Raw genomic sequence first — 14,560 nt, 5'->3', positions numbered from 1 at the left:
GGTATTGAAAACCAAAGAAGATGGATTTTAACACAGACATACAGTTCAAGTCAGAAGTTTACATACACCTTGCAGAATTTGCAAAATGTTAATTATTTTACTAAAATAAGAGGAATCATACAAAATGCATGTTACTTTTTTAATGTAGTACTGTCCTGAATAAGATATTTCACATAAAAGATGTTTACATATAGTCCACAAGAAAAAATAATAGCTGAATTTATAAAAACGACCCCGTTCAAAAGTTTACATACACTTGATTCTTAATACTATGTTGTTACCTGAATGATCCACAGATGTGTTTTTTTTGTTTAGTGTTAGTTTAGTGTTTGAACCCATTCCAGCAATGACTATGATTTTGTGATCCATCTTTTCACACTGAGGACAAATGAGGGACTCATATGCAACTATTACAGAAGATTCAAACACTCATTGATGCTTCAGAAGGAACCAAATTGATTAAGAGGTGAGGGGGTGAAAACTTTTGGAATTTGAAGATCAGGGTAAATTTTACTTATTTTGTCTTCTGGGAAACATGTAAGTATCTTCTGTAGCTTTTGAAGAGGAGTACTATTTACAAAATAAGAAAAATGTACACATCTTTATTCTGTTCAAAAGTTTTAACCCCCAGCTCTTAATGCATTGTGTTTTCTTCTGAAGCATCAGTGAGTGTTTGAGCCTTCTGTAATAGTTGCATATGAGTCCCTCAGTTGTCCTCAGTGTGAAAAGATGGATCTCAAAATCATACTGTCAATGTTGGAAAGAGTTCAAATACACAAAAATGCTGTGGATCATTCAGGTAACAGCACAGTATTAAGAATCAAAATTTTGAACTGGGTAATTTTTACACATTTTCTTGTGGACTATATGTAAATATCTTTAATTTGAAATATCTTATTCAGGTCAGTACTAAATAAAAAATAACATGCATTTTGTTTGATCCCTCTTATTTTGGTAAAATAATTAACATTTTGCAGATTCTGTAAGGTGTGTGTAAACTTTTGACTCTCTGCTCTCTAAACATAACGAGCTTTTCTGACACAGTTGTCCTCAGAAATTCATGCATTTTGTTCCCAGAACATTTTAGGAACGAGCTGTTTGCAAACTAAGAGAACATCGCTTTATGACCAGAGAACACCGATAACGAATGTGAACTGAACATGTGCCATTATATCCCAGGGGAAAAGATGTTATTGATGTATTTGGTGTGTGGGAAGTTATGTAACATTTTAATGGACGCCACTTGAACTGTCGTCAGCATGATTTATATTTTCTACTCTATTAAAGGAATAGTACATCTAAAAATGAAAAATCCATCATCGTTTGCTTTGTCTTTTAAAGCTTGTATGACTTTGTTTTCTTTTGTGGAACACAAAAGAAGTTATTTATAGCAGAATGTCCAGCTTCCCTTTACCACAGAATGAAAGTAAATGGTGACCACGGCTGTAAGCAAGGTTAACAGCTTAAGTTTCAGTTGATTCCTCACATAAAACTATCATACGGCTTTAGAACACATGGAATATAGTGTACAAACCTAAGACAAAATTTGTGAACAATCTTGAACAATCTCCTTAACAATTAATATTGTAATTAATGTTTCCTGTAACAGGATGCACATGATTTCCTGTGCTTGCTTACCGTTGTTGCATTGATGTCTTTGCGGCGGTCAGGGATCTCCGCTTTGTTGGGGTTGTTGGCTGTGCTGACCATAGGGCTGGACGGGGGGATGCTACGACTGCCCACAACACTGCAGCTGGCCTTCCTTGAGGGCAGACGCTCCTCTTTTAGATCCCCTTCTCCTGTACTGGTGGGGCTGCGCTTGGGGTGGGTTACTGGCACTGATGGCCCACCTGACAAACATTAAATTAAAGACAATTAAATAATGTTAATAATAATAATAATAATAACCTTGTAGTAAATAACAATAAATGTTATTACTAATATTAATAATTATGAAGTAATTGTACAATAATTACACTAAAACTAATAATTATAGAACTAATATGTTCCATCCTGAGGAAATACTACTACTACTAATAGTAATAATTATTGTTAATATCATCTGATATTAATATGATGAGAATTTTTTCATTAATAAATGCCAATAATAATAATAATTATTATTATTGTTATTAATAATTACTAATATTGATAGTTAGCTGATATTAATATGATATTAATATTAAGATATAATTAATATTTATATTAAAATGATAATTCACAAAGCCACAACTTAATTTTATTATTAATAAATTTCAATAATAATAATTATTATAATAACAACAATAAAAATACTAATAGTAATTTAATTATTGTTAATAATAACTATAATTGCTAATGTTAATTAATATTAATAATTACCATTAATAAACGCCTAAATAATAATAATAATAATAGCAGCAATAAAAATACTAATAGTATTTTATTAGCAATAAAAATAATAATTATTAATGGTAATAATAATTATTATGGTTGTTATATCAATTGATAATAATATTTGTAATTAATATATGCAAAAACATCAACAACAATAATAATATTTTTGTTGTTAGCATATATTTATGATAGAATATAAATATTATGAATATCAATTAATATTAACAACAATAATTACTGTTAATAATAATAATAGTAATTTTATTATGAATAATTATAACTATAATAATTATAACTATTATTATCAATTAATATTAATTATTAATCTTTTATTATAATAAATGCCTAAATAATAATAATTTAGTAATAATAATAAGTATTATTATTAATGGTAATAAAAATAATTGTGGTTGTTAATATCAACTGATATTAATAATATCTGTAATTAATATATGCAAAAAAATGTTGTTGGCATATACAACAAAAATTATTGCTAAGCTCAATTAATAATAATTAATATTTTATAATTAATAAATGCATATAAATTATGCATAATAATAATAATAATGGTGGTAATATTAATAATAATAATAATAATAATAAATATTATTATTTTTATTATTATTGTTGTTTTTGTTGTTAATGGTAATAATTGTGGTTGTTAATATCAATTGATATTCGTAATATTTATATTTTATCATTAATATATCCCAGCAACAACAACAATAATAATATTGTTGCTGGCATATAATAATAATAATAATAATAATAATAACATATAAATAATAAAATATAAATATTATTAATATCAATTCATATTAACAATATTTTTATTATTATTAATAATAATAGTTTTACTAATAATTGTTATTAATATTACAATATTATTTATGTTTTGCATAAAAATGATTCATGAGGGGTATAGGGACTCACAGAAGTCACTGTGCCTCCTCTGGCGGTGGTAGGTGGAGGCACTGCGCTGGGGTTTAGTGTGACTGGAGGCAGAGGTGGAGCTGGCGGAGGAGGTGGACGAGTGTTTGCTGGTGCCATTCGTAATGGGGCTGGGCCGCACCCGTGCTAGAGACAGACTGCTGCTCGACCGGGACTCCATGCCATCCTATATGGGAAACATATAAGATATTACACACTCATAGGATAGGGCACAGGCTGTTCTCAGATCAGCTGCAATCTCACCTCGTTCTTGCGGCCTAGCAGCAGATACGTGGCAAATATCTCATTGTACTTATGTGTGCTCAGGGCGTCTTTGATTTCATCACGGGAGTAGCCCATTCCTACCATCACATCTGTATTAAAAATAAAAAATAAAGTAAATAAGCAATCTCAAGAACAAGATACAAGTAAAGGTCATGTAAAAGGGCCAAAAGTGGAAATTGTGGCAGGATTTTTTACCTATACGGCTGCTGTCGTTATAATCCTCCACAGGCTCTACATGAGGCTTCAGCTCGTCGTTTTCGTACCCGACATTCATCCACTTATCCTTCATGATTTGCTGAAAGGGAAGAACAGAAAGTCAGATAGAGTGAGCGAAAGCCCGCAAGATCCATGCAAACCCAATAAGACGTGTTATCAGCCGTGATGGTTGATTGCAGGCCGCAGTTGCTCCTCCTCACCTCCAGGGTGCAGCGCTTGGTGGGGTTCAGCACGAGGAAGCGGCGCAGGATGCTCTCACAGTCAGTAGACATGTAGAATGGCACACGGTATTTCCCCCTCAACACACGCTCACGCAGCTCCTGAGGGAAAAACACAGACATCTATTCAACACCTCATCTAATTCTGAACCAGTCAGCCACCGAATCGCCCCCACGGCACAGAGAAACAATCACAGCTCACTTGACCTACATTACTTCAGAGCAAAGAAGAGAATAAGAGAAACTGCTGCACGTGCAGAGGCTTAGAAAATGTCTCAAAATGTTGTCTTAGATGGTTCAGAATGACATGATTTTACATTGAATGTCCTTAAAATTAAAGCTATACTAAACATACTGTGGCACTTATTTTGTGTAGACGTAATTTCTTTTATGTTCAATCTTTTTTTTAAGCATTAGTTCACTCCTGAATTAAAATATCCTGATAATTTACTCCGAATTGCAGTTTCTATGGGCTCTACACGATCCCAGCCAAGGAATAAGGGTCTTGTCTAGCAAAGCGATCAGTCATTTCGGTCAAAAATAAATAAATAAATAAATAAATAAAATAATAAAAATTTCTGTACTTTTTAACCACAAAGGTTAGTCACATGCCATTAGTTCTTCATCTGTCATTTACTTTAGCTTTGTTTGTAAAGGGCATATGAAGTTCGCTTTGTAAACACTGGGTCGGTACGTCCACCTACGTCATATGTGACCTTTCCAACGTGAATACGTAATGCACGAATTTGAGCTAGTGCAAGATGAGCATTCGTGGTTAAAAAGTATATACATTTTTATTTTGTTTTTTAATAAAATGATCAATCATTTTGCTAGATAAGACCCTCATTCCTCAGCTGGGATTGTGTGGAGCCCTATGAAGTTGCATTGAAACTGCAGTTTGGACCTTACTGGTTGATCATGACATTTTTACATGTGGACTGTTTTTGCCATCATTTAATACTTACTTAATGTATAAAAAATGTAATAACACTTTTAAATGAAATTTTAAGCAAATCTCAAAATGAAATTGGTTGAGCCGCATTCACAGCTGTTGCAAATTACTCTACAAACATACACATTTGTTTACATTTGTGTGTTACTTGGGAACCACTGTTGCCACAGTTTCTGAGGAATAATGTTTTTATTAAAGGAGAAGTCCACTTCCAGAACAGCAATTTACAGATAATGTACTCACCCCCTTGTCATCCAAGATGTTCATGTCTTTCTTTCTTAGGCATAAAGAAATTATGCTTTTTGAGAAAAACATTTCAGGATTTTTCTCCATATAATGGACTGATATGGTCCCCTGAGTTTGAACTTACAAAATGCAGTTTAAATGCGGCTTCAAACGATCGCAAACGCGGTTGTACACGATCCCAGCCGAGGAAGAAGGGTCTTATGTAGCGAAATGATGAAAAAATACAATTAAAATACTTTTTAATCTCAAATGCTCATTTTGTCTTGCTCTGCCTGAACTCTGTGTATTCTGGTTCAAGACAGTTAGGGTATGTTGAAAAACTCCAGTCGTATTTTCTTCCTCAACTTCAAAAATCATTTCAAAATCATCCTACATCGCTGCAGAAGTACCGACCCAGTCTTTGCAAAGTGAACATACAAAGAAGATCAAACACCCTTAACAAAAAAGGTAAAACAGAGATATAAGACGATTTTGAAGTTAAGGGAGAACATGAGATGGGAGTTTTTTGACATACCCTAACTGTCATGAACCGGAAAAAAACAGAGGTTGGAAAGAGCAAGACAAGACAAGCGTTTGATGATAAAAAGTACTAAAGAAAGAAAGACATGAACATCTTGGATGACAAGGGGGTGAGTACATTATCTGTAAATTGTTGTTCTGTAAGTGGACTCCTTTAACATCATTACACTTGATTTGCTCTGTTTTATTTTGTGAAACCTTACTGTGTATATGGAATAACCATTTTATAAAAGCAATAAGCCCAGTGAAGCCGTGGTTTACAGCGAATTTATAACAGCGCCCCTTAGCTGTTATAAATTCACTATAATCTATTTTCCATACTGTATTTTATAATTAGGTGATATTCACTTGTAACAAAAAAATGATTGATTTTAGATTTCTGTCCTTTATTGTAATGAATTTAATTCAATTTAAATACTTTTTTCTTATGTTTTTTGTGTCTCGCATTTGAGTTATATTTTACAATTCTGACTTTTTTTTTTTTTTTTTTCGCAATTCTGAATTTTTCTCAGAATTGTGAGATATAAACTTGCTACTGCTAATGAGTTAAAAAGAGGCAAAAGTAAGACTGTTAATGACAGCCATTTATCGTTTATGTAACATAATATAAAAAATATTGGCCTATCTATCTATAATTTAATATTAGTCCAAACATACCTACCACTGCTAAAAGTATACAACTAAAACATGTATCTATATAAACATGATTGTTGGATGACTTTGACACACTAATCCATCCCTGTACTCGTTTACAAGGCCTTTCTTTCCTTTTTTTCTTATACTAAGTTGAATAAATTACCTTGAGGTTTTGTCCATCAAAGGGCAGTGATCCGCTGACCAGTGTGTACAGTATAACTCCCAGACTCCAGATGTCCACCTCTGGCCCGTCATACTTCTTCCCCTGAAAGAGCTCTGGGGCGGCATATGGGGGGCTGCCGCAGAACGTGTCCAATTTACTGCCCAGCGTAAATTCATTACTGAAGCCAAAGTCAGCGATCTTGATGTTGGAGTCTGCATCAAGCAGAAGGTTTTCCGCCTGAGTGAGATAGAAGACGGGGTATACGATCATGAGCCTTTAATAGTTTTGCGCTTTGGGGACATTTTAAAAGGGAGCAAAGTGTGTAATGGTAAAGCCTTTACTGTTTTATAAAAGCTCCCGAAGTAATAAAAGGACATATAAGTCATGAGAAAGAACAATAACCTTCAGGTCCCTGTGAACAATGTTCTTCTGATGACAGTAATGAACCGCAGACACGATCTGAAAGAGAAACACTGACAATGACAGCTCTGAAACAGGAAACACTTTATAACAATTACAAAAAATAGTAGCACCTTTAAAGGATTAAATCACTTCCAGAATAAATAAAAACCTGATAATGTACTCATCCCGATGTCATTCAAGATGTTCATGTCTTTCTTTCTTCAGTCGAAAAAAAATTAAGCTTTTTGAGGAAAACATTCCAGGATTTTTCTCCATATAGTGGACTTCAATGGGAGCCAATGGGTTTAAGGTCCAAATTGCAGTTTCAATGCAGCTTTAAAGGGCTCTACATGAATAAGGGTCTTTTCTAGCAAAACGATATTTATATATAAGTATATATTTGTAATTTATATACTTTTTAACCACAAATGCTTGTATTGCACTAGCTCGACAAGTTGGAAAGGTCACATGTGACGTAGGCGGAAGCACCGACCCAGTGCTTACAAAGTGAACATGCAAAGAAAGTCAAACGCTCTTTACAAAAAAAGGTAAAACAATGATGTCAGATGATTTTGAGGTTGGAGGAGAAAATGAGATGCAGATTTTCGTCCCTACCCTACCTTTTTAAAAGTACACAGCTGAAGAACTAACCACGTTGATTATGTAATGTGTGAAGTCCTAGACGTGAATGGCAGAGCTAGTGCAAGATGAGCATTTGTGGTTAAAAAGTAATAAATAGTTCTTTTTTTTTTTTTTAGAAAATGATTATTCCTTGGCTGGGATCATGTAGAGCCCTTTGAAGCTGCACTGAAACTGCAGTTTGGACCTGGAATATTTTCCTCAAAAACCTTAACTCTTTTCGACTGAAGAAAGAAAGACATGAACATCTTAGATGAAATGGGGGTGAGTAGATTATCAGGAAATTTTTATTCTGGAAGTGAACTAATCATTTAACATAAAAAAAAAGAAAATACAGCTTGGTTTTGTTTCTTTCAAGATTTTTATTCCATCAAAGGTAAACAAGTTTCAAGTTTCATAGTTTATGATGCCATCTTACCTGTCGAAATTTAGCACGCGCCTCTTTTTCCTTCATTCTCCCATGGGATACGAGGTAGTCGAACACTTCACCTACCATAGAAAAAAAGTGTAAAATTGAATTCATTTAAAAAACAATTCAATTATTTTGGTCGATAACTGAGATTGTGTAGGGCGAGATATATATTATATAAAATATCTCAACTGCTTAATTTTGTGTTTTATCGCAAACGTAAGCTATATTATCACCCAGCTCTAATCTGCTAAATGCAACTATAACACAGGAAGATTTTTAGATATTATAAACATGAACACTATGAATTTCTGTAAATCTGCTTTTAGACCATAAGTACATTGTGAAAAGTGCTATACAAATTTGCCTTGACTTAAATTTGTCAGCTGATATGACAATTCTACACTATACTGTCTAAAATAAATTAAATATATAAATAAAAAAAGGAAAATGAAATTAAAATTAGGGGTTGACTGTTTATTGACCAGGCCGATTATTAGCACCGATATTAAGCATTTTTATCGTTATCGGTATCAGTCATTTTCAAAACTCATTTGCCGATATTAAAATGCTTTTAAATTATGTTAAAGTTTAATAAGGAGTACTTGTTATTCTTAATTTTGACATTAATTTTTATTTTTACACCAACATCATATCGGTTCAAAATATCGGTTATCGGTTTACTTGATCTGTAATAATTGGTATCAGCATCGGGCCTGAAAAACACATATCAGTCGACCCCTAATTAAAATGAAACATTCTGTAAAACAAAATGATATTAGCCATCACAGCATTATGATGTACAGTACAAAAATGTATATCTTGCTAAAGATTAAATGTAAGTTATTCAATTATTAATATTATTAAAACAAATTTAAGTGAGTTATAATGTATCTCTAATATTGCTCAGCAATCCATAAAGTACAGATAGACATTCTTACATAAAACTGCATAAAAGTAAAGATTAAGATAAAGACACTTTGGATGGATAAAGGACGTCACTAATATAACTCATCTAGATAAATTATGGACAATCAATTGTGAATTTCCTGCCTAATGAAGTTAGCAACTTAATACCCAACGAACAGACGCAATATTTCATTCTGCTACGTATTCATTGACGACAGAATGAGATTCATTAGAGGAAGGGATGGCTAATGAATAAGCTTCCAGTGAGATGTAAAGCAGGGAAAGGAAATAGAGAAGGCAGTTTGCCAACGTGTGCTTTAAGCTAGCGCTGTACGCGTGTCTGTCCATACTCTGGCACGTGCGTCAGCCTCATCAGATAGATTAGCAGTGGAAATGTGTGATTCATTAAGAGAGCAGCCGATTCAGGCTCCACGAATAGGACGGGCTAAAGTTAAAATAAGCCTGATTTGACTATGAACATCTTTACTAGCAGCAAATCACTATAATCGCCGAGCTGTGTGGGCCTGGCTTCAGTGAATGCACATGAAACCTATAGAGGAGGGAAGGAAGGGAGAGATGAGAAGAGAGATAAAGGATGAAGCATGTGCAGCTGTGTTCATGATTGATGCAACACATGCATGTTACGTATAAAGACTGGAGACACGTGCGATTATGCATGTAGAAGCTTATCAAAGCTAGATGGTACATATGGTTTTAATGAGAGAGAGTGAAAATATAATCTGTTCATTTTTGTAGGAGTAACAACGTTATTAGCTACACTGAAGTAACTTTTTCTAACACAGCGCATTAAGGATTGTGTACATGTGGGATGCATGTGTGTATGTTGAAGTGGGGAGGAAACGTACCACCACTGGCGTACTCCATTACAAGGTAAAGCGTCTTCTCCGTCTCGATCACTTCAAAGAGCTGAACTGTTGATATAAGAAATTCACAATCAGAAGATCATTATCATTATTATCATCAACATTTAAAACAGTTGAGTACATTTTTTTCTGGATTCTGTAAAAGGAAAGAAACAAAGATCAGCATTTATCTGAAATAAAATTTATTATTATTATTTTTTTTTAAATATTTTTATGTAGCAAGGATGCTTCAAATCGATCAAAAGTGATGATAAAGACATCTATAATGTTACAAAAGATTTCTATTTCAGATAAATGCTGTTCTTCTGAACTTTCTGTTTATCAAAGAAACCTGAAAAGAAATCTACTTTTCAGCATAATAAAAATAATAAACGTTTTTGAGCAGCAAATCAGAATGATTTCTGAAGGATCATGTGACTGGAGTAATGATGCGTAAAATTCAGCTTTGAAATCACACAAAAGAATTACATATTAAAATATATTCAGATACAAAACTGTTATTTTTAATAGTAAAAATATTTCAAACTTTTACTCTTATTGCTGTACTTTGGATCAAATAAATGCACGTCTGGAGCAGAAGAGATTTCTTTGAAAACATTAAAAATCTTACTTTTCAAAAACGTTTGACTGGTAGTACATTCAAATATGACACACCGCACTTGACCTTTTTTTTTTATTTATTTTTGGTCATTTGAAGTTCAACAGTCTAACATAAAGTTCAACATTTATTGAAACAAAGATTACATAAAATAAAATATAAATATTAGATGAAAATCTTAAACTTTGCCTTGACAAAAATATATATTTCTGGCAAATTTAAAAATTTTAAAAATATGCTAAATAAAGCTGTAAAAAACAGTGAAGCTCTGTGAAATATATGTTGAAGCTTAAAATATATCTAGTTTCAAATTTTGTATTTTTAAATATATTTTTAAATATAAAAATTACCAAAAATGTATTGGTACAAAATATATTGACATTATTGTATTTTTTTAAATATATTTACAATTTAATTTAATTTAGTTTTTTTTTTTTTTTAATAATTTTAAGGCAAACTTCAATAATTTACCCAATGTTTGAAAATACTAAAACTGTGTTCCTCAACGTAGCTCTCAAATCTCATTCGCACTTACATATATTCAAATATGACACCACATTTGACTTTTTTTTGGTCATTTTTGAAGTTCAACAGCCCAACATGAAGTTGAAACAAGGCTGACGTAAAATACAATATACATTTTGGATGAAAAACTTAAACTTGGAAGTGTTGCCTTGGCAATTAACTGTAAGAAGTTGAAGTACTAAAATTACATAAACTTAAAAAGAAATAAATGAAAACAATAAAAATACTGAGAAAAATGACCAAAGTGACTAAAGCACATACTAAAATTACTAAAATCAAAATTAAAATGGAAAACATAAAAATAAAGCCAATTAATAACACTGGTACAAATTCAAATAATATGAACTGAATGCACTTCAGAGATGTGTTTTGAGAGGCCTCAGACGTCAATATTTTGGCTTTACTCTGACATTTTGGTGTAGCAAACATTTACTCAAAAACATTAAAATACTCACCTATGTTTGGGTGGTTGAGGCCCTTCATGATCCGTACCTCTCGAAAGAGCTGAAGAGAAATAAACAGAGAAAGTAATCAGTAAAATGAACTAAAAACGTTTGTTTATACAACAACAACAACAACATGGAAATATACAGAGTATTATAATTTGAAAATAAATATAATTAACATAATTACATGAAGTACATATAATTAACATGCACTTATTTCCTTTCATCTGATAATAATCAAAGCATTTTTACTAGTGGTCTCAGACTTTCAGATCCTCTTTTCAGTCATGTTTAGTGGTTAATAAAGTCATCTCTGTCAGAAACGTTTCAATGATTACATCAATAAAACATCAGCAGCCACAATGACCCTGCAGAGACTGATGGATGTGGATTCATCAGTTGTGCAAATCCATAAATATCGTTTACAACGAAACCAATGATAAATACAAAACACAGCCCACACTCTCTGACACAACCCATGGTGCCGTCTGCTCACAGACCAGCCTGTCCTTTCTAACAGCAGTTAAATTGGACGGAAAAGGGATCAAGCCAAAAAAAGACCCATCTTGTGACCAATCTTCGTTCTGCCGTCTAGGACATCAGAGCTATGCTGCAGCATGTCGACTGCTGAGAATCACGGTCTTGTGTGTATCCTCACAATTTCCTTCCATTTGGAAAAAAACATATTTTTCTGGATAAAAAAATATATTTTAAATATACGGTAAATAAAGTTGTAAACAGTGAAGCTCAATTAAATATATTTTATTATTATTATTTTTTATATATTTAAAAAATTATTTTATTTTTATATATTTAAAAAATTATTTTATTTTTATATATTTAAAAAATTATTTTATTTTATTTTATTTTATTTTATTCTATTTTATTCTATTTCATGACAGTATTTACATTTTTGGTGCATTCCCCAATTTAGGTTTAGGAAATTCAACCTAATGGCCAAGATGAAATGACAAACAAGGTGTGTGAGAATCATCCATCTGCTGTTTGAAAGCAGAAATTGATTGCTGCAAGGACCTTGTTTGACAAAAGAAGAGGGGCGGAGAGATGGAGTCAAAGAGAGAAGTGACAGATCAAGAAAAAGAGAGAGCGTGACTGAAAGACAAAGAGTCACGAAGACTCAGTATACAAGCCGGAGTTGGAGAAACAGAAAGGAAAGGTAAAGGACAGGAGAGAGTGAACACGCATAATAAGCGGAATGTTTCGACGGCTGACGACACGACACCGTTTGAGCTCATTCTTCCCAAACGTACTCAGTCACCCTGGGAGAATGTCCGAACAACAGAGGGAGAGAGAGAGGCCATGTTTTCATTTGTCCTGTTTTTGTCCTCACTCACTGCCCTCTGTGTGTCCCATCGGTTAATTTCCATTTACCGTTCGTTTTCATTTCAGGAGCCTGTGCAGCTTCACTTTCCCACCCCTGGGCCAAAATCACAAGTTGACAAAAAGCATCACAACACAAAGCTTAACAAACTGATAGGGAATGAGGGCCAAGTTTACTTTTCGACACAGTATAAACATAACGATTACGAATGCAATGGCTTTGTTCCAAATCAACACGAAGACAGCTTAATGATACTGTCTTATACTTTATTTTGGCCACATTTTAAGACAGCATCCTACGTATTCTGTGGAGAAGACAATCCCAGAATGCAGTGTCATGAGCTGTGTGAGAAAAACAAATGCAAGCCTACTTAATAACGTTTTATTTTACACAATATTTTTGTTATGTATCTTTATGATTAAATTCAGTATCATGTTGTTAGCTTAATACAAAATATTTTACCCAATATTTGTATGATATGTATTTTTAATTTTATATAATCATGTTGTTAAAGCAACATAGTATATATAAATCCAAATCCAAATATTTGTGTGCTATGTATTTTTGATTATCAAAAGTTTTTGAACAGTAAGGTTTTTATTTTTAAAGAAGTAATTTCTGCTCACCAAGCCTGCATTTATTTTATCTAAAATACAGAAAAAGTAATATTGTGAAATATTTGTACTATTTAAAATAACTGCTTGCTATTTGAATATATTTTAAAATGTAATTTATTCCTGTGATCAAAGCTGAATTTTCAGCATCAATACTCCAGTCTTCAGTGTCACATGATCCTTCAGAAATCATTCTAATATGCTGATTTGCCGTTCAAGAAACATTTATTATTATTATTATTTATCATAATCAATTTTTTAAACAGTTGAGTACATTTTTTCAGGATTTTATGATAAATAGAAAGATCCAAATCATATTATAATTTTTATTTATTTATTTTTACTTTTATTTTTGGGGGAAATTATTGAAATTAATACTTTTATTTAGCAAGGATGCTTTAAATTAATCAAAAGTGATGATAAAAACACAAAATATTTCTATTTTAGATCTGATTCTGAACTATTTAAAAAAAACCTGAAAAATTCTACTCAGCTGATTTTAAAATAACAATAATAATAAATGTTTTTGAGCAACAAATGAGCATAAGATAGACTGGAGCAATAATGCTAAAAATCAGTTTTGAAATCACAGGAATAAATGACATTTTAAAAAATATTTAAATAGAAAACAGTTATTTAAATAGTAAAAATATTTCATAATTTTACTGTTTCTGCTGTACTTTGGATCAAATAAATGCAAGCTTGGTGAGCAGAAAAGACTTCTTTAAAAAACATTTAATATCTTACTGTTCAAAAACGTTTGACTGGTAGTGTAATCACGTCATTAAATAGCAATTATAACATATATAAATAACCCAATATTTGTGTGCAATGTATTTTTATTTTTATATCCAGTGTGTATATGTTAATTAGCTTTTATTTATTTTCAGTTTTCTTTTTTATTTTGGCTAAGGTTTTTGTCATTTTGTTTTGAGCTTTTGTATATGTCTGCATAGTTTTCATTAATTTATATTTCAGGTGTAGTATTTTGATACATAAAATTAACCTAAATAAAAATTAACTGAAATAAAAAAATATATATATATTTGATTTCAGTTCACGTTTCTTTTATTTCATGTAAAATCATAATAAAAAAAATAATTACCTATAATAACCCTGATACAGTGTCATGCTATTAGTTTAACAACGAACTATGTCAAACTATGTCAAACTTTCATTTATTTAATACTCAAAAGTATTGGTTAAAAACAGAAACAAATGACCCAATATTTTATACTATGAATTTTTATG

The 14,560-nt window shown here is 31.9% G+C and overlaps 1 protein-coding gene across 1 annotated transcript in view; it reads right to left on the bottom strand.

Annotated features, from left to right (window-relative positions):
• mark4b (MAP/microtubule affinity-regulating kinase 4b) overlaps positions 1 to 14,560 on the bottom strand; it is a 57,813-nt gene that overhangs the window by 13,712 nt on the left and 29,541 nt on the right. The window contains 10 exon segments of the mRNA XM_051129539.1: positions 1,639 to 1,850; positions 3,310 to 3,493; positions 3,571 to 3,680; positions 3,787 to 3,886; positions 4,008 to 4,127; positions 6,542 to 6,778; positions 6,944 to 7,000; positions 8,001 to 8,071; positions 9,767 to 9,832; positions 11,363 to 11,411. Coding sequence (XP_050985496.1) covers positions 1,639 to 1,850; positions 3,310 to 3,493; positions 3,571 to 3,680; positions 3,787 to 3,886; positions 4,008 to 4,127; positions 6,542 to 6,778; positions 6,944 to 7,000; positions 8,001 to 8,071; positions 9,767 to 9,832; positions 11,363 to 11,411 — 1,206 coding nt within the window.

This window comes from Labeo rohita, chromosome 15 (assembly GCF_022985175.1).
Source record: "Labeo rohita strain BAU-BD-2019 chromosome 15, IGBB_LRoh.1.0, whole genome shotgun sequence".
Classification (NCBI taxonomy): Eukaryota; Metazoa; Chordata; class Actinopteri; order Cypriniformes; family Cyprinidae; genus Labeo; species Labeo rohita.
Note: the sequence above shows the minus strand (reverse complement) of the source record. Positions and strands in the feature narration are given on the sequence as shown.